General features: G+C 50.9%; 1 protein-coding gene across 1 annotated transcript; it reads left to right on the plus strand.

The window, feature by feature from the left end:
• The first annotated feature begins 749 nt into the window (after window positions 1-749).
• On the plus strand, window positions 750-14,472 carry LOC114041559 (zinc finger protein 383-like). Its single transcript, XM_027860068.1, is given in 7 exon segments — window positions 750-905; window positions 1,026-1,161; window positions 1,220-1,298; window positions 6,931-7,079; window positions 7,911-7,997; window positions 12,455-13,133; window positions 13,135-14,472. Coding segments are annotated over 7 exon segments (1,908 nt in total). The 3' UTR covers window positions 13,757-14,472.
• The last annotated feature ends 7,063 nt before the right edge of the window (window positions 14,473-21,535 follow it).

Below are 21,535 nucleotides of genomic sequence, written 5' to 3' on the forward strand. Positions count from 1 at the left end.
GCACCTGCGCAGAAGAGGCCCACCGAACTCCCGCGGGAGGGGTTCTGAACGCTGTGGTCAGTTACCGCCGCGGTCTGGGGGCCGGGAGGCGCGGAGTGCGCAGGCGCTGTCCGGGGCTGGCTGAGCCCCGCAGGAGGCGCCCCAGCCTCCGGGGAGATGCCAGCGGGAGCCGGAGTTAAGGGTCCCGGGAGTCCTGGCTTCCGTCGTCAGACCTTAGCCCGGGTGATCCCTAAGCCCCCCTTTGCCCCAACATCCCGGGAGGCCCATTCCCTAGCGGACAGCTCACTTACCCCCGCGGGAGAGTCCGAGGACACGAGTTCGAGTGCGGCCTCTCACCCGCTCCCGCGCCGTGGGCGACTCCCTTCCCTCTCGGCCTCAGTTTACCTGCTGTAAAATGAGGGGAGTTGGAGTGGCCACTCCAGTTCAGCTCACACTAAGCGTTTACACCTGCCAGGTGCATTCTCTTGGGCAGTAGTAGCACGTGCATCAGAAAGTTACCCGGCAGGGCAGGCTGCCTGGGGCCTGGGCAGGACAAGGGGCTGCCCAAGACAGCAAGGGAGTGGGAGGTGGTGGTGAGAAAGGAGCGCATCCCCGGCAGGGAGCACAGCCTGGGCAAAGGCCCAGGGGCAGGATATGGATTGTCACATGGCGAATGGTGAGCCTGGAGCCAGTTGGCGTGGCCTGCCCAAGAGGCTGGGCTTAGGAGGAAAGACTGCCTGCCCACTTTTGGACGAGGGGGTGGGGGCGAGATGACCAGCAGGAAGCTGGAGGGATGGGCCTGGGCTTGGGTTCTGTGTTTATTCTTCTCCCTCCTGGGTGAGATGGTGAGAAGGCCCCTGACCCCGGCCTTCAGGCAGAGGCTGCCCCAGAGCTCTTGGCCAGAGGGAGTAGGAGAGGGGCTTTGGGTGAGGCCCTGGGCAGGAGGCTGTGCTGGAGCGTTAGGGCAGTACTGGCCCAGCAGCATCCTGTCTGACAAGTCCTTGACCTTCCCTGCGACTCAGTATCCTCCCTTGTAAAATGCCAAGTCAGACGAGACCCTCCCCTCTGGGGAGGCTGGTGCCGGTGCGGTGGAGGAGGTGCCCCATCCCTGGAGCTCCAGGATCCCCTTTGTGATTGAGTCAGCTGAGTTCTCTGAGGGCAGGGGAGGGTCTGGGGTCCCAGGTCAGGTCACAGTCGTGCGCCCTTCTCCTAACAGGCCCTCCTTCTGTTTCTCTACCAGGTTGTCCAAGGGAAGCTGCTGCAGGGAGAGGAGACTTTGAACCCCCTATCCAGTTCTAGGAGCAATCCCCCCTGGGTGGGTTTCCTTCTAGGGAGACCCCAGGAGGCTCTGAACCCCCAGTGCTTCGGACTGGCCGTTCGTGTGATAGACAGAGCCCAGAGCTGCCAGAGCTAAAGCAGCTACTGACCATCCTGCCTGTGGGGATTGTGGGGGCCCAGCGTCCAGCAACCTGGTGGTGGATGTGACTCAGATCCTGGAGGAGAGAGGCGAGAACTGGCGAGCTGGCTGGGCAATAGAGGATGAGGAGGAGGGCATCTGAGGAGGGGCTGAAGCAGGACTTGAACTCAGGTCTTCTGCACTCGGCTGGAGGCCCTGGCCGCCAAGGTTGGGAGTGCCATGCGGCAGCAAGGGCCTCAGCTCCCGCCCCCGGGTGAAAGGCTTGGACTCTCTCTGCTCTCTTCTAGACGCTGGGCCCACCACGGTCCTTGGTCCAGCCCTCTGTCCCCAGGAGCTCAGCTTCCATCAACCAGCCAGCTTTGCGTAAGACCCAGTACTTTGTGCTGGGCATACAAATGAAACGGGGTGCCTCCAAGGAACCTCCACTTTACTGGGGTAATGTACTTGCGGGGCCAATGAATGCACTTGGGGGAGGGGAGGGCACCGGCCACCCCAGGATCAAGGAGGGCTGCCTGTAGGAGGGAGCAGCAGAGCAGAGCTTCGAAGGAAGCTGAGAATTCTAGGTTGTGGAGGAGGAGGCAGTGTCTTAGGGGCCGGAGAGGGGAGAGTGTCATGGCCAAGGAGCCATCCTGAGGATGGACCGTCTGGAGGGCTACAGAGCCACTGGGATTTCCTGAGCAGGGAGCAACCTGGAAAGGCCAGCCCTTAACTGCTTTGTAACAGTTTGGAAGAAGAATTAGAGCCGGGAGGGCCTGAGGGCAGGGGACCGTCAGACAGGACCTACCTAGGGCAACAGGTCCTGATCTAGCATGGTGGAGAAGAGTGGATGGAGGGAGAACCCGAGACTTGGCCACGGCTTGGATGTGGGCAGAGAGGGAGAGGGAGAGGGAGGCGTTGGGCAGGGCCCCGAGGGACGTGAAGGCGCCCTCGGCAGAAACGGGTCAGTCTGGGGGAGAGATGACGAGTTTGAGATGTCAGTGAGATGTGCATTGGAAACACCCACTTGGTGCCAGAGCCCAGACAGGGATGGAGGCTGGGTCTGGAGCCTCCAAGGCGGCGGCAGTGGAGAGCTGATTCAGCCTGTGGGGACCAAGGAGGTCAGCGAGAGCAGCTGGGGGCTGAGCCCCGGAAGGAGGCTGCAGGGGTATGGCGCCAGAGGACTGCAGAGCCGGGAGAAGCCTCGGCCTCCAGACGTGGGGCACCCGCTTTGTTGGGAGCAGGCTTGTTCTCATTCACAGCACTGGCTTCTCCTTACAAACAAGCCCAGATCGGCCTCGTGACAACTTTTCGGCTCTGCCCTCTGTCACAAAACAGAATTAGGCTCATCCCCTTCTGGCCTTTCAGGTGTGGGAAGGTAGCTAGAATCACCTTCAGAGGCTTCTCTGCTTCATCCCGAACATTCCAAGTTGGCTTTGTTCTTAAATGAACAGAAACCTCTTTTCTCTCCCTCCTATCTCCATGCCCCCATTGGGAGGGAGGAAAGGAAGGAAGGAGAAGAAGGAATGAACCATGGAGCAAAGCAAAACCAATTCCTACATTGGCCGTGTCCACAAAATGTGTGTCTCACTCTGAGCCTGTCTCATAAGGATGCTGGATAGCTCTTTATCCTAGCCCAGGGGTGGGGAATCTATGGCCTCAAGGCCACATGTGGCCCTCTAGGTCCTCAAGTACAGCCCTTTGACTGAATCCTTGAGGACCTATAGGGCCACATGTGGCCTTGAGGCCAAAGGTTCTCCACCCCTGCCTTAGTCTTTGAGAAGATGGTGGAGCAGCTGAACCAAGCACAGATCCCTAGAGCACTCCACTGGAGACATCTTTCTTGCAACATTGACATGGAACCATTTACCAGTTCTTTGAATTTAGCCATTCAGCCAGTTTGGGACCCATTTAATTATACTCTTACCTTGCCCACCTCTCTCAAATTTTCCATAAGAATAGCATAAGAGACTAACAAATTTATAGGTGACATACTTAGCAAATTTGCATCTGGTGCAGACCTGAAAAGTGATGAAAAGGAAGAAAAGAAATAGCATCTATTAAGTGCTTACTACATGCCAGGTGGGGCAGCTAGATGGAATAGTGGATAGCGTGCCAAGCCTGGAGTCAGGAAGACCAGAGTTCAAACCTGACCTCAGATATTTACTAGCTGTATGACCCTGGGCAAGTCACTTTACCCTGTTTGCCTCAGTTTCTTCATCTGTAAGATGAGCTGGAGAAGGAAACAACTCTGGCAGGTAGTGCTATTATTATCCCCATTTTAGAGATAAGAAAACTGAGGCAAACAGGGTAATTAGTATGTGTCTGAGGCCGGGTCTATTTGAGCCATGAGTCCAGCCACCCACCTAGTTCTGACTCCAGTGAATTGCATTAGCATCCAGTCAAAATCTCTCCATCTTCTCTCTGCACAAATAGCACAGGAGACTATCAAATGCTTTGCTAAGATCTAGGAAAACGATATCCCACCACATTCCTCTACTCTACTAATTTAGTAATACTGTTAAAAAAAAAAAAGGGATATGGGGGTAATGTGACATGACCTGTGCTTGATAAAGCCAGGTTGGCTCTTTAGAATCGTTGCTTCCCTTTCTAGAAGTTCACCAACCATCCCTTTAATGATCTATTCCAGAATGTTTCCAGAAATCAAAGTCAAGCTCATGGGCCTATAACTAATAGGCTCTATTCTCTTTTAGAAAATCAGGACGTTTGCCTGTCTCCAGTCTTGTGTCCCCTTCCTCTGTCTTCCACAGTCTTTCTAACATTAGCAGTGATCCAAAGAGATCTCAAAGGCTCGAGCACCGGGCTGAATCTGTGACTCTGTGTTAGGGATCAATGGCAAATCTTCCACTTGGGTTCAAAAAATCGCCTTCCTGAGTATAATAGGGCAGATCCCAGGTAGCCAGCAGTGGTTCTGGAAGATCCCCGGGCTCTTTGGGTTGACTACAAACTCGAGGTGAGTCAGCACTTTGGGATGGAGCCACGAGACAGCCGAGCACATCTTGGACAGTCACAGCTCACAGGAGTCGGGAGGATCGTCCTTCGGCCCTCTTGCTCGTCACACCTCCAGAAGGAGCGTGGTGTTCAGCGTTGGGCTCCAAGGAAAGCATCCACGATAGGGAAGGGCCTTCCATCCGTGACACAGGGAGCTGGGCAAGTTTAGCCCAGAGAAGGCTTAGTGCCTCTTGTAGAGAGCCTTGCAGACTGGTTTTGGTGGCCCCAGAGGGATGGCCACAGACGGGCCTGATGGTGAGGCCTGGCTGGCTGCTTGCAGAGGCGATGGTTTCACCTTCCCAGAAGGTCTACAGGGAGAAGCTGGACGGTCACTTGTTGGGAATGGCCATGGAGGCCTGTCTGTGACAATCCAGCTAGGCCCAGCAGGCAGAGCAAGGAGCACTGGGGGACAACTTGGCACGAGATAAGGAGACCTTAGGAGTTAGCCCTGTGTGGTGGGAAGAGCTCTGGGATCATTCAGGATGATGCTGGAGAGCCGAGATGTGGATTGAGGTCATCGACTCCAAGCCCCTCATTTTACAGATGAGGAAACTGAGGCTGAGACAAGGGAGGAGCCTTGCCCAGGGTCCCACTGCTGCTGAGGGTCTGCAGCAGAATTTAAACTTAGGTCTTCCTGCCTCTAGGTCCAGCACTCTCTCCTCTGCCCACCCATCTGCCTTGTTTAGGTCCAGGTGGGATGAGCTGGCCCTTAAGGCCCCTTCCATCTGTGAGAGTCAGAGAGGTCACCTGAGGCCTTTTTGTTTCCATGGGAGGGGTGAGATGGAATTCCCAGCCTGAAGACCCCAGTCCCCGAAGGGCTGTGGGGCCGGCCCTCTGGGAGGGGAGCTCCCCCGGCAAGAGCCTTTGTCCGGCCAATCTCTGGAAGCGCTCAGCCAAAGTCAGTCTATGTGCAAGGCTCTGGGCTGAGTGCTGGGGATACAGGGAGGGCCAATACGTGGTGCCTCCCGTCAAGGGGCTCAGGTGGGAGACAAACTGTAAGTAATGATGCACCCAGAGTAAATTGGAGGGAACCACAGAGCAGCAGGTGCTGGTGATAGGGAGTGGGGGAGGGGGCTAGGAAGATCCTCTGGCGGAAGAGGAGATTTTAGGGGCCAGGACATGGAGGCAAGAAGAGCGTGCCAGGCATGGGGCACAGCCTGAGAAAACTCCCGGAGTCAGGAGATGGAGTGCCTTGTGTGAGGAGCAGCCAGGAGGCCAGGGTCACTGAATCGAACAGTATATGATGTAACAAGAGTGGAAAGGTAGGAGGGGGCTGGTTAGGGAGGGCCTTAAAGCCAAACAGGATGTTGTCTTTGACCCTGGAGGTGATAGGCAGCTCTGGGAGGCGGGGAGGGGGGTGGCATGATCAGGCCTGCTCTTTAGGAGAATCTCTTTGGGGCTGAATGGAGGATGGACAGGAATGGAGAGAGGGGGAGGCAGTAGATGGTCCCGGGGTGAGGGGATGAGGGCCTGAGGGCCTGCACCAGGCTGGGGCGGGGTCAGAGGGGAGAAGGTGATATGACGGAAGTCAACAGGCCTCGGCACCATATTGGGTCTGGGGGGTGAGAGAGGAGGGAGTCCAGGATGACTCCTAGGTGGGTGCCCGAGGGGCCTAGAGAGTGGGGGTGCCCTTGAGATCAATAGGGGACGGAGAAGGGTGGGAGCTTTGGTGGAGGGGAAGATGACGAGTTCGGTTTCGGACATGTTAAGAGCTGAATTTAACATGTTTAATAGGATTGTATGTGTAGAGCCCATATCAGATTGTGTGCCATCTTGGGGAGGGACGGGGAGAAAAATTAAAACACAAGCTTATGGAAGTGATTGTTGATAATTCAAGATAAATTAATTAAAAATTTTTAAAAAAGAATAAAAAGAGTTGAATTTAAGTTGACCAAGGCTTCCAGCCCAGGCCTTCCGATGGGCAGTAGGAGATGTGAGACTGGAGATTAGCAGGGAGGTTAGGGCTACGTCAGCAGATCTGAGAATCAGCAGCACAGAGGTGATCATTGAAGGATGCTTCATCCTCACCCAGAAGTAGCAGCGAGGAGGAGGAGAAGGAGGCCCAGGCCAGAGCCTTGGGGACACCGGTGGTTAGTGGGGACTCAGCTGAGCAGGAAAGGTCAGGTAGGCAGGAGGAGAACCAGGTGCCCTGAAAACCTCAAGAGAAGAGAGAATGCAAAGAGACCTCAAGAAGGCCCAGGACTGAGCAAAGGTCAGCAGTTAAGAGACCATTGGTAAGCTTGGAGGGAGCAGTTGGGGCAATGATGATGGAAGGGGCAGTCTGCAGGAGGAAATAGTGGGGAAAGCTGTGTGACAGGAGATGAGAAGGGGGCGTGCTCGGTGTGTGGCCTCAGTTTCTCAGAGAAGCGTTCTCTGAGGTGCCTTCGCAGCCCTTGGGAGGATGGCCGTGAGGGGTTCTCGGGCTCTTTCCACTCTGATTTGCTGACCCAGTGACAAACCTGTCGGTAGCGTCCTGTCCTGGCATGGAGCGTGAGTTTTGCTGTGCACTACCCCAGGCTGGGGCAGCCTTACCTCCCAGTCTTTAGCTCAGCAGACCCATCGTTGCAGTCAGCAATAACCTTCCAAGACGTGGCCGTTGACCTTTCCCCAGACGAGTGGAGGGGCCTTGGCCCCACTCAGAGGCAGCTCTACAGGGATGTGATGTTGGAGAACTACAGAAACCTTGTCTCCCTGGGTAAGGCCACCCTCCCCTCAGGCAGAGGCAGTCTTTGGGACCTGTCTGCAGCCTGGCCAAATTCAGGGCCGGGGACCTCGGCTCCTGCCCAGAGACAGGAGAGCAGACGGCAGAGTGGCAGCTAGGTGCCGCATGGAACTCTGGATTGGCCGTGTGACCCTAGGCAAACACCGTTCCGCTGTGCCTCAGTTTCCTCATCTGCACAATGAATATAGTAATAACATCTGCCTCCCAGGGTTGTTAGGACAAATTGAGATCGCCTGCATAAAGCCCTTTGCAAGCTTTCAAGCCCTCCCTGTGAATGTATCTATGGCCATCAGTGTTAGGGAAGGGCCCTGAGCCTGTCCTCAGGGGCCTGGCTTCAGATCCCAGTGCTGCCCGGGGTTCCTCCTCCTCCAAGGCCCTGGGGATGCTCCTCTCAGCCTTCCTTCTCTCTCATTCTCTCAGAGGTCTTGCAATCTACTGCGGCCCCAAGGGGCAGGGCCATGTGCCGGGTCATCAGCCCTTTTCTCAGGATCTCCCTTGACCCAACTTCTCTGTGAAGTTGTCAGTACAAATGTTTACCCCATTTTCTCAATGAGGCTGCTCAGCCTGAAGGCAGAGGGAGGGCTTGGTGAGGCTCAGCTGACCCCCCCCAGGGGGAGCTGGGGTTCACACCAAGCCCTTTGGACTGCAGGGCCAAGGCCGTCCTCTCCAGGCCCCAGTCACTAGCCTCCCACCCCAACCGCTTGGGGGCCTCCGTCCCACTCGCCCCACACTGAACCCCACGCGGGCATTCCCAGGCTGGTGCTGGGGGAGCTGTCCAAAGCATGGTGTGCCATCTTTCCTCAGGGCCAGAGTCCCCTGGATCCACACCACAGATCATCTCCTGGCTTGAGCAAGGGGAAGGAAGAGAGTTTCCAGGGAGCATTCCTTCTGGTGAGTGTGAGTGAGTCCAAGGGTGGGTTTGGGTGTGGTTGGGGGGGTGGGGCGAGGGTCCCTGTCCTAGAAAGGCAGAGCCACGGGGGAGCTTAGCGGCCACAGCCCCTGTTCTTAGAAGCTCTGTGCCACTGGAGGGAGCCCTAGATCTGGAGGGTTGTGGAATTCCACAGCTCTTACTAGCTGTTACCCTGGACAAGTCACTGCACTTCGACCTCAGTTTACTCATCTGTAAAATGGAGACAAGAATAGCACCTGCCTCACCAGAGTTGTTGTGAGGATCAGATGATGAGAAAACATGTAAAATACTTTGTAAACCTTAAAGGTCTATGTGAGGGCCCATTACTATTGCTACAGCAGAGGAAACTGAGGCCCAGAGAGCAGGCAAATGACTTGTTCAAAGCATGAAGAAGTAGTTGGTTAGTGGTGAGGTCTGGATCAGAGCCCAGGCCTTCTGAACGCCGGCTCCGGACCCTCTGTTAGCCTCGTACTGCCTTCCTCCCCGTCCAGAGCCAGACGTCCCAGTTAGGTCAGGCTACCACTAAAACATCTCCATTCCCACCCTCGTGAGGCACAGTGATATGTATGAGCCAGGCTGGCCCAAGGCCCTTGGACGGATGGAAGGCAGGCTTCGCCGACCTCGTGGAATCCCTCCACGACTGGCTGCTTGCTGTGGCCCAGCCCAGCGCGGAGCGGACCTCCTGTGGCGCTTCTCTAACTCGGCAGTCTGTCTGAATGCCTTCCCCATTTCTTTGCTCTCATTTCCCCAAGCCCAGCAGCTTGCACCTTCTCTAGCTTTGTGAGGCTGGAGGGAAGTAGTGGAGAGACTGGGCACCTTTCAGCTTGACCGCCTGCCTCCCTTCTGGAGGATAGGACCTGCCGGTGACAGCAGTGGGTAGACCGGGGAGCAAGCAGAGGGATCATTGCTTGTGCCTGTTCGTATCACGACAGGCAGCCGGCCTTGGTGAGAAGGGCCTGGGGTAGACACAGGAGACTGCACTTCTGTTCCTGGTACCTTGGACTGGCGGTTTGGCCTTTTAAAGCTGCAGTTTTTCCCATCTGCAGAACGGGAATGATGATACTTAACTGCCTCCCTCACAGGGCTGCAGCGAGGAAAGGGCTTTGTAAATTGGAGGTGGGAATAGAAATGTTTATTACTGTTACTAGAACAGGAATCACGCTTCCCACTTCTGCAGTCCCGTTGGGTCCTCACGACAGCCCGGGCACATCACTCCCTACTCCCCTTCCCCCATCTCTCGTTCCTGCTCTGTACCGTGGGGCAACGTATGACTTTTCTCCAAATGGTCCTGTGAAGGGAGGCAGGGCGGGTGCTGTGTAAGCCTTCAGGTGAAAAGCATCGGTGGCATTTGAACCCAGGTCTTAGGACTGCAAATCTTGGACCCCTCCATTCTCATTGTCCGGCATCTTAATTCTTTTTCCATAAGGAAAACAGGTAAGCAGGATGATGAAAGGACCCGAGACTCAGCCTTCCAAGAATAGTTTGAAGGAACTGGGGAGGGTCATTTTAACACAGAGAAGAAGAGATGATGCTACCTACCACTTACTCACTCCCTGCCTCTGAGCGTCTGGGGAAGAGGGGTCTGAGTTTTCCGGCTGACTCCTGAAGGCAGAGCCGGGGGCCGTGCAGGCCAGCTGACTGCATTACATCACTGCAATTCATTCTATTTAGGCTCCTGACGAGGACAGGAGCAACCTCAGAGCACGACGAGGCTGCTTCAGGAAGGTCGGGGCTCCCTAAGGCCCCTGGGAGGCAGGCATTTACAAGGAGCACTCACCTCCGTTTAACAGATACACAGGGCCAGAGACTTGAAGTGAATGTCCTAGGGTCACACAGCCAGGAGGTGCCAGAGATGCTACAGAGACACCTATAGGTCTGCCCACTTAAGGGGAATGAGCGAATCAATGAGCTGTTTTAGTGATCACTTGTCAAGATTGTTGCATATGGGGTGCCAGCTTGGCGTAGATCAGGAGTCCTTTTTTTCCCACTTAATAGTGTTTTATTTTTTCCAATTACATGTAAAGATAGTTTTCAACATTCACTTTTATGAGATTTTGAGTTCCAAATTTTTTTTCTCTCCCTCCCCCTCTTCCCACGATGGCATGCAATCTGATATAGGCTGTACATGTGCAATCCTATTAGACATATTTCCACATCAGTCCTGTTACAAAGGAATTATCAGAACAAAAGGGAAAAGCCACAAGAAAGAAAAAGAGAGAGAAAATAACATGCTTCGATCTGCGTTCAGACTCCATGGTTCTTTCTCTGCACATGGGTAGCATTTTCCATCATGAATCTTTTGCAGATGTCTTAGATCCTTGCATTGCTGAGAAGAGCTAAGTCTATCAAAGTCAGTCATCACACAATGTGACTGTTACTGTGTATAGTGTTCTGGTTCTGCTCACTTCGCTCAGCATCGGTTCATGTAAGTCTTCAGGAGTCCTTTGGTTTTTTTTTGTTTTGTTTTGTTTTTTACTCAGGAGTCCTTTTTAAAAAAAATAATTTTATTTTTGTAAATTTTATTTTTAGGTTTGAGTTCCCTTCTCCACCCCTCCCCCCCCCAATTGAGAAAGTAAGAAAAATACAACCCATTACAAATTCGCTTGTTGACCATGCCCACAACAATTCCTCATTCTGCACTGGGGAGGTAAATAGCATATTTCGCTGTGAGTCCTTTGAAATTGTGGTGAGTCATTGTATTGATCAGAGTTCCTAAGTCTTCCAAAGTTGTTTATCTTTACAAAATTGTTATTATTATGTAAATTGTTTCCCTGGTTCTGCTCCCTTCACATTGTAACGGTTCTCCTCTGAAACCATCCCCTTCCTCATTTCTTACAGATAGCATTCTGTTGCCTTCATATACCATGATGACTTGTTCAGCCATTCCCCACCTGATGGGCATTCCCCCAGTTTGCAATGCTTTGCCACCACAAAAAGAGCTGCTATGAATTTTTGTACATAAGGATGCTTTTTCCCTTTCTTTGATCTCTTTGAGGTATAGAACCATTAGCAGCATCACTGTGTCAAAAGGTATGCGCAAGAACCAGGAGAACGTTATACACAGTAACAGCAACATTGTGCGATGATCAGCTGTGATACACTTAGCTCTTCTCAGCCATAGAATGATCCAAGACAATTCCAAAAGACTCGATGGAAAACGCCATCCACCTCCAGAGAATGAACTGATGCAGATCAAAGCATACGATTTTCACTTTCTTTGTTTTTTTCATGGTTTTTTCTTTTTGTTCTCTTTCTTCTTTCACAACATGACTAATGTGGAAATATTTTTACGTGATTGCATACGTGTAATTGATATCAAATTGCTTGCTGTCTTAGGGAAGGGAAAGGGGAGGGAGGAAGTAAGGGGGGAAAATTTGAAACTCATAAGCTTATAAAAAATGAATGTCGAAAATTGTCTTTACATGTAAGTGGAAAAAATAAAATATTTACATTTTTTAAAAAAGAAAGAACCACTTTAAAATTTGGGAAAAAAAAGTATGCATAGTTTAATAGATTTTGGGGCATCGTTCCAAATTACAAATTTTATATAGTGATAATTATTGATTTTCCCTCCTGTGAAGCTCTCTGTCTCTTCTTTGGTTATGACCTCTTCAGCTTCCATAGAGCTGACAGATAATTTCTTCCATTTTCCTCTAATTTGTTTATGATGTCACTTTTTATGTCTAAATCATGTACTCATTTGGAATTTGTCTTGGTGTATGGTATGAGATGTTGGTCTATCCCTAGTTTCTGCCGGACTGCTTTCCAGTTTCCCTCAAACACCTGGGATCTTTGGTTTTATCAAATAGTAGATTACTGTGGTCAGTTGCTTCTGTGGATTGTGGAGCTAATCTGTTCCACAGATTGACCACAGCTTTGTAGCATATCAGAGATTCTGAACATGGGATTCATTTTTTAATACTTGAACAATATTAATATTAAACAACATTAACAGTATAAATGATGTTAAAACAAAAAGCTTTTAAAAATATTTTGATAGTTATGTTTCAATATAATTAATTTTCTTTGTAATCCATGTATTTTTATGCCTTTAAAAACAATTCAGGGAAGGGGTCTGTGGGCTTTACCAGACTGGGCCACAGAGTCCAGGACACAAAAAAGGCTAAGAAGGAACCCCTGGCCCAGATCGTCTCTGAGTTGTCTTCCAACCATAGGATTCTGTGAACATTGAGCCTCTTCCTGAGCAGCCAGATGGGGCAGTGGCTAGAAGGCTAGGCCTGGAGCCAGAAAAACCTGAATTCACATCCAGCCTCAGACACTTAGCAGCTGTGTGACCCTGGGCAAGGCACTTCTACGCCACAAGGCTGTTGTGCAGATCAAACAAGCTAACATTTATGAGGTCACTGTACAGATGCCAGCTAGCCAGCAGCAGCATCGTTATCACCGCCGCCCTTATTGTTCCGATTTCTTGTTTGAGATTGCGAGACTCGGGCTGAGGTCAGGGGAGGCATTTCTACAGGAGTGTGGAAGAGGGGATTGTGCGGGAGCACCAGGGGCGCTGACCAGGATCCTGAGTTTGGAGCGGCCTCTGAACGTGGAAGCCAGTCCCTCAACCCTGCCCGGAGCCCGCGTTTTTCCCCGGGATGTGATTTCAGCCCAGTGGCCCGCCTCCAAGAGCAGGCTCAGCCGGGTGAGATGGGCCGGGCGTGCAATGGGCTGGAGACGTGTGTCCATCTGAGGTCGAACCGAGTGACATGTGGGCAAGGTCCTGCCGGAGAGAGACCCTTTGAGTGTCGGAGCTGTGGGAAAAGATTTGAGCGGCTTTCCTGCCTGAGCCGACGTGAGAAGAGCTACGCTGAAGTGAAGCCCCACATGTGTGAGGAGTGTGGGAAGGACTTCAGTCGGCCGGCTTACCTCCGCGAGCACCCGAGGATTCACACCGGCCAGAAGCCCTACACGTGCAGTGCGTGCGGCGAGGTGTTCAGGCGGCGATCCACCCTGATCCGCCACTGGGGAATCCACACTGGCGAGAAGCCCTACGGATGCCACCAGTGCCGGAAGGCTTTTATCCAGCAGACCAAGCTCGTTGAACACCAGAGAATCCACACGGGAGAGAGACCCTTTGATTGCAAGGACTGCGGTAAACCCTTCTCCAGGAGTGCAGCACTGGCGGCGCTGTGCCGAGGACAAGACACTCCGAGGAGGCGCGTCTGGCGCGTTCGAGGTGAGCTCTGACCCTAGCGATCCAGAGAGAACGCCCCCCAAGGAGAGCTCTCATCAGTGTGATGCCTGCGGGAAATCTTTCAGACAGCGCTCTTCTCTCCTGCAGCACTGGAGGAGTCACACTGGGGAGAAGCCCTGTGAATATAACCTGTGCGGCAAGGCCTATGGGCGGTATTCTGCCCTGAGCCGTCACAAGAGAGTTCACACTGGAGGGAAGCCTCGCCTGTGCCTCCAGTGTGGGAAGACCGTCAGCCGCAGCTCAGTCCTCACTCAGCACCAGCCGATCCACACTGGGGAGAAGCCTTACGAATGCAGCCAGTGTGGGAAGACTTTCAGCCGGAGTTCTAATTTTTTTCTGCACCAGAGAATTCACACTGGAGAAAAGCCTTGTGAGTGCAGTGAATGTGGGAAAGCCTTTAGTCGGAGGTCCAAGTTTTTTCTACATCAGAGAACTCACACCAGAGAAAACCCTCTGAATGTAGGCCTCTGGGTTACAGACACAGTAAGGGGCCCTCAACACGGGATGGACTTATGGGACGTCAGTGAGGAGGGCTAGGAGGATGGAACCGAAGGCCAGTCTGCCCCTGGGAGAAGAGTTAAAATTGCCCAAGAGTGTGGGGGACAGCCTGCCTTAGGTTGGCAGCTAACTGACCTTGGGGAAGGGCTGGGGGAGTTCCCCAGTCTGGCTGATGAAGAAATGCTGGGCCTCAAGAATAAAAATGACCATTTGCAAATGCAGTAACCAAGAAGTGTTGTAATGGGTGTGGCGCCCTCTCCTGGAGGCTCTACAGGGTGAGGCGTTGTTCCTGCCCTCAGGGACCTTGCAATCCACCAGGGATAGGGATGAAGGGTGAAACAAGGTGGGCCTTCAGGCCAAGGGCTGGAGGAGGGGGGCTGGGTAGATCAGCTCCTGCAGCTGCTAGCCTCCCCAGGCCACAGGAGTCGCATGGCCACACAGGGGTCATGTGCTGGCCGCAGCAGCTTCAGAATCACAGCCCCAGAGCAACTGCTTGGGCTCAGAATCCTGCCTCGGCCTTCAGGGAGTTCCCCTCTTCTGGGAGAATATGCTGGCAGTCAAAGCTGCCCTTCAGGGCCGCGGAGGGCTTGGCAGACAGAACGTCCTCGGAGTCTCAGAACAGCTCTGCTACTGGGCTGACTTGGAAATAGGTCTTGCCTGATTTCTAATGGGTCATTGGCATAATATCCTTTGCCTTCCCAATGGGAGGGGGAGGGAGAAAATTGGGAACCCCAAACTTTTAAAAATTCATGTTAAAGGATAAATTTTTTAAAAAATCCTGCGAGATGTGTGTTCTTATTATCCCCATCTGGCACATGAGGAAACCGAGGCCACACTGCCAGCTGGGCAGCACGGTCCACAGAACACCGGACTTGTGGTCAGGAAGACTACCACTGTCCAACATTTACCAGCTCCAGCCCTGGGGGCAAGGTACTCTCTGTGCCTCAGTTTTCTCATAAAAAGGACATGATCTCTCCCAAGACGGTGGTTGTGGGAATTAGATGAGATAACATGGAAAGCCCTTTCAAACCTTAACGTGCATTTAGGGTAAATGCTGGCTATTAACCCAGAACCCAGAGCTGGAAGTGGCCTGCCTCAGAGGCATCAGGTCCAAACAATACTCAGCTAGAACCCCCTTCCCCTGACAAGGGGCCCTCTCGCCTTCTCTGGAGGAGCCCCACCCCCAACCTTCAGTGACAGGGAACCCATCCCACTTGGGGATAACTCAGAAACATTAGGAGGGCAAGAGAGGGAGGGAGGAGAGGAAAGAGGAAAGGCAAGAGAGGCCCTCTGCAGTGCCGATCTTTATAAATGGGAAGTAGACACAGAGAGAAGGAGCTCCACGGCTATAGTTAGTGGTGGACTCCACTGCCCAGGAAGGGCAGAAATGGTTTTTAACAGCTCTCCATCGGTCCCCGAGCTCCAGTCCACAGGATAAGTTTGATTCTTTAAGGATCAACGAAGTGTGGAGAAAGATCCTAGCCCCTCGGTGCTTTGGTAGATGGTATTTGTGAATGGCCGTGCCAACCTGCTGGTGACAAGCCTGTCTACAGAGAAAGCTAGTGCCCACAAGACAGACTCAGACATTGCCAGGCCCAGTTTCAGAACCTGCTTGGCTGGACCTGCCCATGTTTGTGCTCATGAACAATGTGAAAGCCTCAGCAGTCCTCAGGATTATCCCTAGAATGTGGGGGCAGGGAGGATGAGAAGTAGTCAGCAGCCTGGATTTTGCCACCAAGCCTCAGCTGCCTCCTCCCTCCATTTTGAAGAAGGCCTCGGAACAGCCATCCTTCATTCTCCAGACTTCATCCCCGGCCCTTCATGTAGGTGCTTCCTCCCCCCTCCCCCTTCAACTTCCTTTTATGTATGCTATTTCTTGATTAGAACGTAAACTCCTTCAGGGTAGGGACTATTTCTTTTTGTTTCTGCCTGTGTCCCCAGAGTTAACACTGTTGTCTGGCAAATAGTGATTAATAAATGCTTTTTGACTTTACTGGGACTGGGGGAATGGTGTTAGGTGGGAAGGGATATATTCGGAAATTAGCGTGATGTAAAAATAAGATATCTTTAGACATTAAACAAACCAAATAAATTCAAAAATTAAACTTTTGAAAACCAAATCAGTCAATCAAATATTAATTGCTTACTGTTGCCAGACACTGTGCTCGGTGCTGGGGATACAAAGAAAAAGCAAAAACAATTCCTGCCCTCAGGGATCTTCCGTTCTAATGGGGGAAACCACATATCGAATTCAGAACATGCAAGATAAATACAGAGAAGATGGATGTAAAGAAAGCACGGATGTTGGTCCAGATGACTTCTCAGGTCCCCTTCTTCTCTACTGTTTTATGGTCTACATTCTAAAGACCTGAGAGCATGGGCATCCTGGTACTCCCTTACTCTACAAACTCCAGTGGCTCCCTATTGCTCCTAGGATAAAAAACCTTTGTTTGGTTCAACTATTTATTTGTTCATTTGTTTGCTTATTTTTAGTTCTCAGTATTCACTTTTATAAGATTTTGAGTTCCAGCTTTCCTCTCCCTCCCCTCTCCCCTCCCCAGAACGGCATGCAGTCTGATATAGGCTATATGCGTCCTTTGTTTGGTTTTTAAAGCCCCTCACAGCTTGTTCCTAACTTACCGTTCCAGTCTCATTATGTATCTGTGATCTATACAAACTAGGCCTTCGTAGGCAAGGAGTGCCCTAAGCTATACCGAGGCTTGATTGCCTTCTCACCAAACGCCACTTCCACAGTGAACACATCATTCATTTGTTTCAATCACGCACAGCTCTTTGTGACCCCATTTGGGGTTTTCTTGGCGAAGACAGTGGAATGGTTTGCCATTTCCTTCTCTAGTTCATTCTGCAGATGAGATAACTGAGGCAAACAGGGTGAAGTGACTTGTCCAGGGTCACACAGCTGTAAGTCGTCTGAGGCCAGATTTGAACTCAGGAAGATGAGCGTTCCTGACTACAGGTCTGCACTCTATCCACCATGCCACCTAGCTGCCTCAATGAACACATAGAGTAAATGGCAAATAAACTCTTACTCAGACCAACAACGAACAAATCAGAAAATGATTCGGAGGGAATAAACCAGAAAACACATAGAGTGAAGAAACTCCCTCACTGGAGGGAGATTGTCTCAGTTCAATCAAGAGACAGGGTCCCAGATCTCACCAAGGGGCGTTCCCTGAAGTCTCCCGCACCGTCAGCTAGGGATGGAGCCAGCAGACAAGGATCTGGCTGTGCTCCCAGCTCTGCCCCTCCGGCAGGCACGCAGCATTGAATGACGCATCTTCCTCCGCGAGGAGAACCCCATACAGACGGGTCAGCCTTCCACCAATACTATCTGTACTGATACCAAGTGGTGTTGTCACCCTAACTCCCAATGCCTTGGTGTTTATTCAGTAGACATTTGTAGGTGAACATAGCGAGGGCAGGGACTGTCTCACTTTTGTTTGTATAGCACAGTGCCCTGCACACAGTAGGCACTTAATACATGCCAAATCTGGTGCTTGGTAAGTTGAAACGAGCTTTTCAGAGGTTATCTCGTTTGAGCCTTTCAATAGGCATGTGGGGCTGATCTGTAAATCTTATTGTCCCCCACTTTACAGATGAGGAAGCTGGCGCTAAGAGGTTAAGGGATTTGTCCATGGTCACTGTGAACTGTGCAAAGCCTTGAGAATAAAAATACAGGTAAAAAGAAAGACATTCCCTGCCCTTGCAGAGCTTACATTCTAATGGGGAAGACGACATACCAAAGCTGAAAAGGTGGGGGGAGACACAATGGTATCTGGTGTTGGGGAGCATGGTAGAAGTCTGGAGGGTAGCCTGGAGAGGAGTGACACATCACTGGCCTGGGCACCCTCCTTGGAGGTTCTGGGAGAAGTCATCCAATCAGAGAGAGGAGAGGTGCAGCATGGAGCAAAATCCCCCTCTCACCCCCATTGGTGGGATTTGAACCTGGGTCTTCTGGATGCCAATCCCACTATTCCATGCTGCCTATTAAGGTCCCTTCAGCTCTTACATACTGTATTCTAAGATCTCGCCAGCCTGACCTTCCACGTTAAGTTCTGATATCTGGTGCTTCTCTGGTCCTGTGGGATGGTACCACCACTGATACCCCCCATAAATACCTCTTCAAGTGGGGAAGTGACTCAGAATTCCTGAAGTCTACACCAGCAGGGTTCAACCTTGCCACGTCTCCCTTAGTTTGAGAAGGCTGAGTACCAGAGGGCTGGCCACAAGAAGATGGATGCTTTCAACTCCAGCAGCTCATAAAGAACTGGCTGCCAAGGCAAAGAGGAGCTGGGATGGGAGGTAGGAAGAGTGGACATCATATGGAAGAGAACCTCTTCTTTACATCATGATTGATGTGAAAATATGTTTAATATAAATGTATAAGTAGAGCCTATATCAGACTGCACACCATCTTTGGGGGGGGGTAGAGAGAAGGGGAGAAAATTAAAAACTCAAAATCTTAGGGAAGTGAATGTTGAAAACTTAAAATAAATAAATTACTTTTTAAAAAGCTACTAAAGACCTATGCAAAGACACTAGAAGGATATATCAATATCTGATCATTAGGTACAGCAGAAAATTTGAGCGCTACTTTGACTGATTAAAGACAATTAAAAAGAAACATATGAAACAGAATTGGGGGGGAGGGAAAGTGTCTCAAAAATTCTTTATATCTAATAAAAGCAAAATGTTAAGGTGATAAAAGGAACAAAAGTAGTGCAAAGATTAAAATAATTAAACATCAATCAAAAACTATAGAGCAGAAATTCTTTTTTTTTGGTTTTTTTGTTTTTTGTTTTTGGGAGTTTTTTTAGTTCAGACCCATGGTTGAGGCTACTTTTTTTTTTAATTTCTTTTTTTTCTCTTACTAATTTATTTCTTTTTAGTTTTCAACATTCACTTCCACAAGATTCTGAGTTCCAAATTTTCTCCCCATCTTGTCCCTCCCCCAACCCCAAGACAGCATGCATTCTGAATACCCCTTCCCCTAATCTGCCTTTCTTCTATCTCCCCCACCCCTTCTTTTATCCTCTTCTCCTATTTTCCTGTAGGGCAGGATAGACTTCTGTACCCCATTGCCTGTATATCTTATTTCCCAGTTGCATGTGAAAACAATTTTTAACATTTGTTTTCCAAAATTTGGGTTCCAAATTTTCTCTTTTCCTCCCTCCCCACCCACCCTCATTGAGAAGGCAAGCAACCCAATACAGGTTTATACATGTGTAGTCATGCAAAACACTTCCATAATAGTCATGTTATGAAAAACTATATTTCCCTTCATCCTATCCTACCCCACCCCACCCTGGTTTATTCTATTCTCTCTTTTCACCTTGTCCCTCCTCAGAAGTGTTTGCTTCTGATTACCCCCTCCCCCAAAGTGCCCTCCACTCTTTCATCTCCCTGCTCTCTTGTCCCCTTCCCCCTTATTTTCCTGTAGCGTAAGATAGATTTCCATACCCAATTGAGTGTGTATGTTATTCCCTCCTTAAGCCAAATCCGATGAGAATAAGATTCACTCATTCCCTCTCACCTTCTCCCACTTCCCCTCCACTGTAAAAGCCTTTTCTTGTCTGTTTTATGTGAGATAATTTACCCCATTCTACCTCTCCCTTTCTCCTTCTCCCAGTGTAATCCTCTCACCCCTTAATTTTATTCTCCAGATATCACCCCTTCATCTTCAACTCACCCTGTGCCCTCTATCAATCTATCTATACATGTAATTTTTTTCTCCTCCAACTACCCTAATACTGACAAAGGTCTCATCAGTTACAAATACCGTCTTTCCATGCAGGAATATAAATAGTTCAACCTTAATAAGTCCCTTATGATTTCTTCTTCCTGTTTACCTCTTCATGCTTCTCTTGAGTCTTGTATTTGAAAGTCAGATTTTCTATTCAGCTCTGGTCTTTTCATCAAGAATGCTTGAAGGTCCTCTATTTCACTTGAATATCCATTTTTTCCCCTGAAGGATGATATTCAGTTTTGTTGGGTAGGTGATTCTTGGTTGTAATCCTATCTCCTTTGACCTCTGGAACATTATATTCCAAGCTCTCTGGTTCCTTCATGTAGAAGCTGCTAAATCCTGTGTTATCCTGACTGTGTTTCCACGATACTTGAATTGTTTCTTTCTGGCTGTTTGCAATATTTTCTCCTTGACCTGAGAACTCTGGAATTTGGCTACAATATTCCTAGGAGTTTTCCTTTGGGGATCTCTTTCAGGAGGTGATTGGTGGATCCTTTCCATTTCTATTTTGCCCTATGGTTCTAGAATATCAAGGCAGTTTTCCTTGATAATTTCTTGAAAGACCATGTCTAGGCTCTTTTTTTTTTTTTTTTTTTATCATGGCCTTCAGATAGTCCAACAATTTTGAAGTTCTCTCTCCTGGATCTATTTTCCAGGTCAGTTGTTTTTCCAATGAGATATTTCACATTGTCTTCGATTTTTTTCATTCTTTTGGTTTTGTTTTACAATGTCTTGATTTCTCAAAGAGTCATCCTAATTCTAATTCACTCCCAGAGCTGGGCCTTGCTAGGCAGAGTCCAACCTGGGCCCAGGCTTCCCAGGTCAGATGCCTCTTCTAATCCTGAAAGAGCCCCAGGCGAGTCATTTTTAAGAAACAAACTCCGCGTTGCAGGTTCCCAGAGCAGGCAGCCCTCAGTTTCTTCCTTTATAAGATGGGCTGATGTCCCTTACCCAGCAGACTGCTCAGGGCTATCGGGACGGCTGGGAGCCTCAGGATTTCGGAGCCAGGAGGGAGCTCAGGGAGTTTCTAGCTCAAGCCCCCCGTCAGTGACGCCTTCATTGTGGCTTGAATTCGGGTCTCTGGAGCCCAGTCTGATGCTGCTTCCACAGTTAAAAGGGAGGGGGGTCTCTGAGGCCTTGGCTTTCTCAGCTCTCCGGGAGGGGCTGCAGAAGACCCAGGCCCCAGTCACCGAGGGAGCCAAGAAGGGACGGGGCTCCCCAGAGCCACCCGGGGAGGCCAGGAGCAGGGCACAATGCCGGGGAAACTGTGGACTGGCCTCAGTTTCCTCCTCCGCAAAATGGGTATGAGTATCAGCACCTCCTGCCCAGGGTTGAACTTGAACGGGACAGGACTTTGTGATCCACGCTTAGCGCAGGATCAGGCACGCGTTAGGTGTTTAATAAATGCTTGTTCCCTTCAGGAACGTGACAGGGCTGGGCTGGTGACGTTGAGGGAAGCTGTGTAGCTTTGGGCACGCCCCTCGATCTCTCTGTGCCTCAGTTTCCCCTCTGCCAAAGAGGTGGGGACTAGGCTTCGCGAATCCCCAAAGAGCATGCCACTGGGAGAGCAGCAGCTGAGCCCACAAAGGCGGGGAGGGGCGGAGCCAAACTCACAGGCGGGCGGAGCCAAACGCACAGGCCCCGCCCTTCGAGAGGGAGGGCCTCGTGGCCACGCCCCCTCGACGACGCCCTGGATCCTCCTCTGTCACAGGTCGAGCCCAGGTGGAGGGGAGGGCGCATGCGCACTGGCCTGGGGCCACTGGGGAAGGCGGGGTGCACAACCTGAAAGTGGAGGAGGGAAGAAGGAAAGAAGGAAGCCTTCAGATAGTCCAACAATTTTTGTGCGGCGGAAAGCAGCACAAGCATGGGGTGGGGGGCGCCGAAAAACGGGAGGTGTACGACTGTAGAGGGAAAAAGGTCAGGGGGAAGGAGACGGGGCGCGCAAGATATGGGAGCCAGAGCGGAGCGGAAAGCCACTGAGGAAAGGCGCATGCGTGTGGGGGGAGGGGCAATCCGAAGGAGGAGAGTGCGCGTGCGTGTGGGGGGAGGGG

This window comes from Vombatus ursinus, unplaced genomic scaffold (assembly GCF_900497805.2).
Source record: "Vombatus ursinus unplaced genomic scaffold, bare-nosed wombat genome assembly UNPS02014175.1, whole genome shotgun sequence".
NCBI lineage: Eukaryota > Metazoa > Chordata > Mammalia > Diprotodontia > Vombatidae > Vombatus > Vombatus ursinus.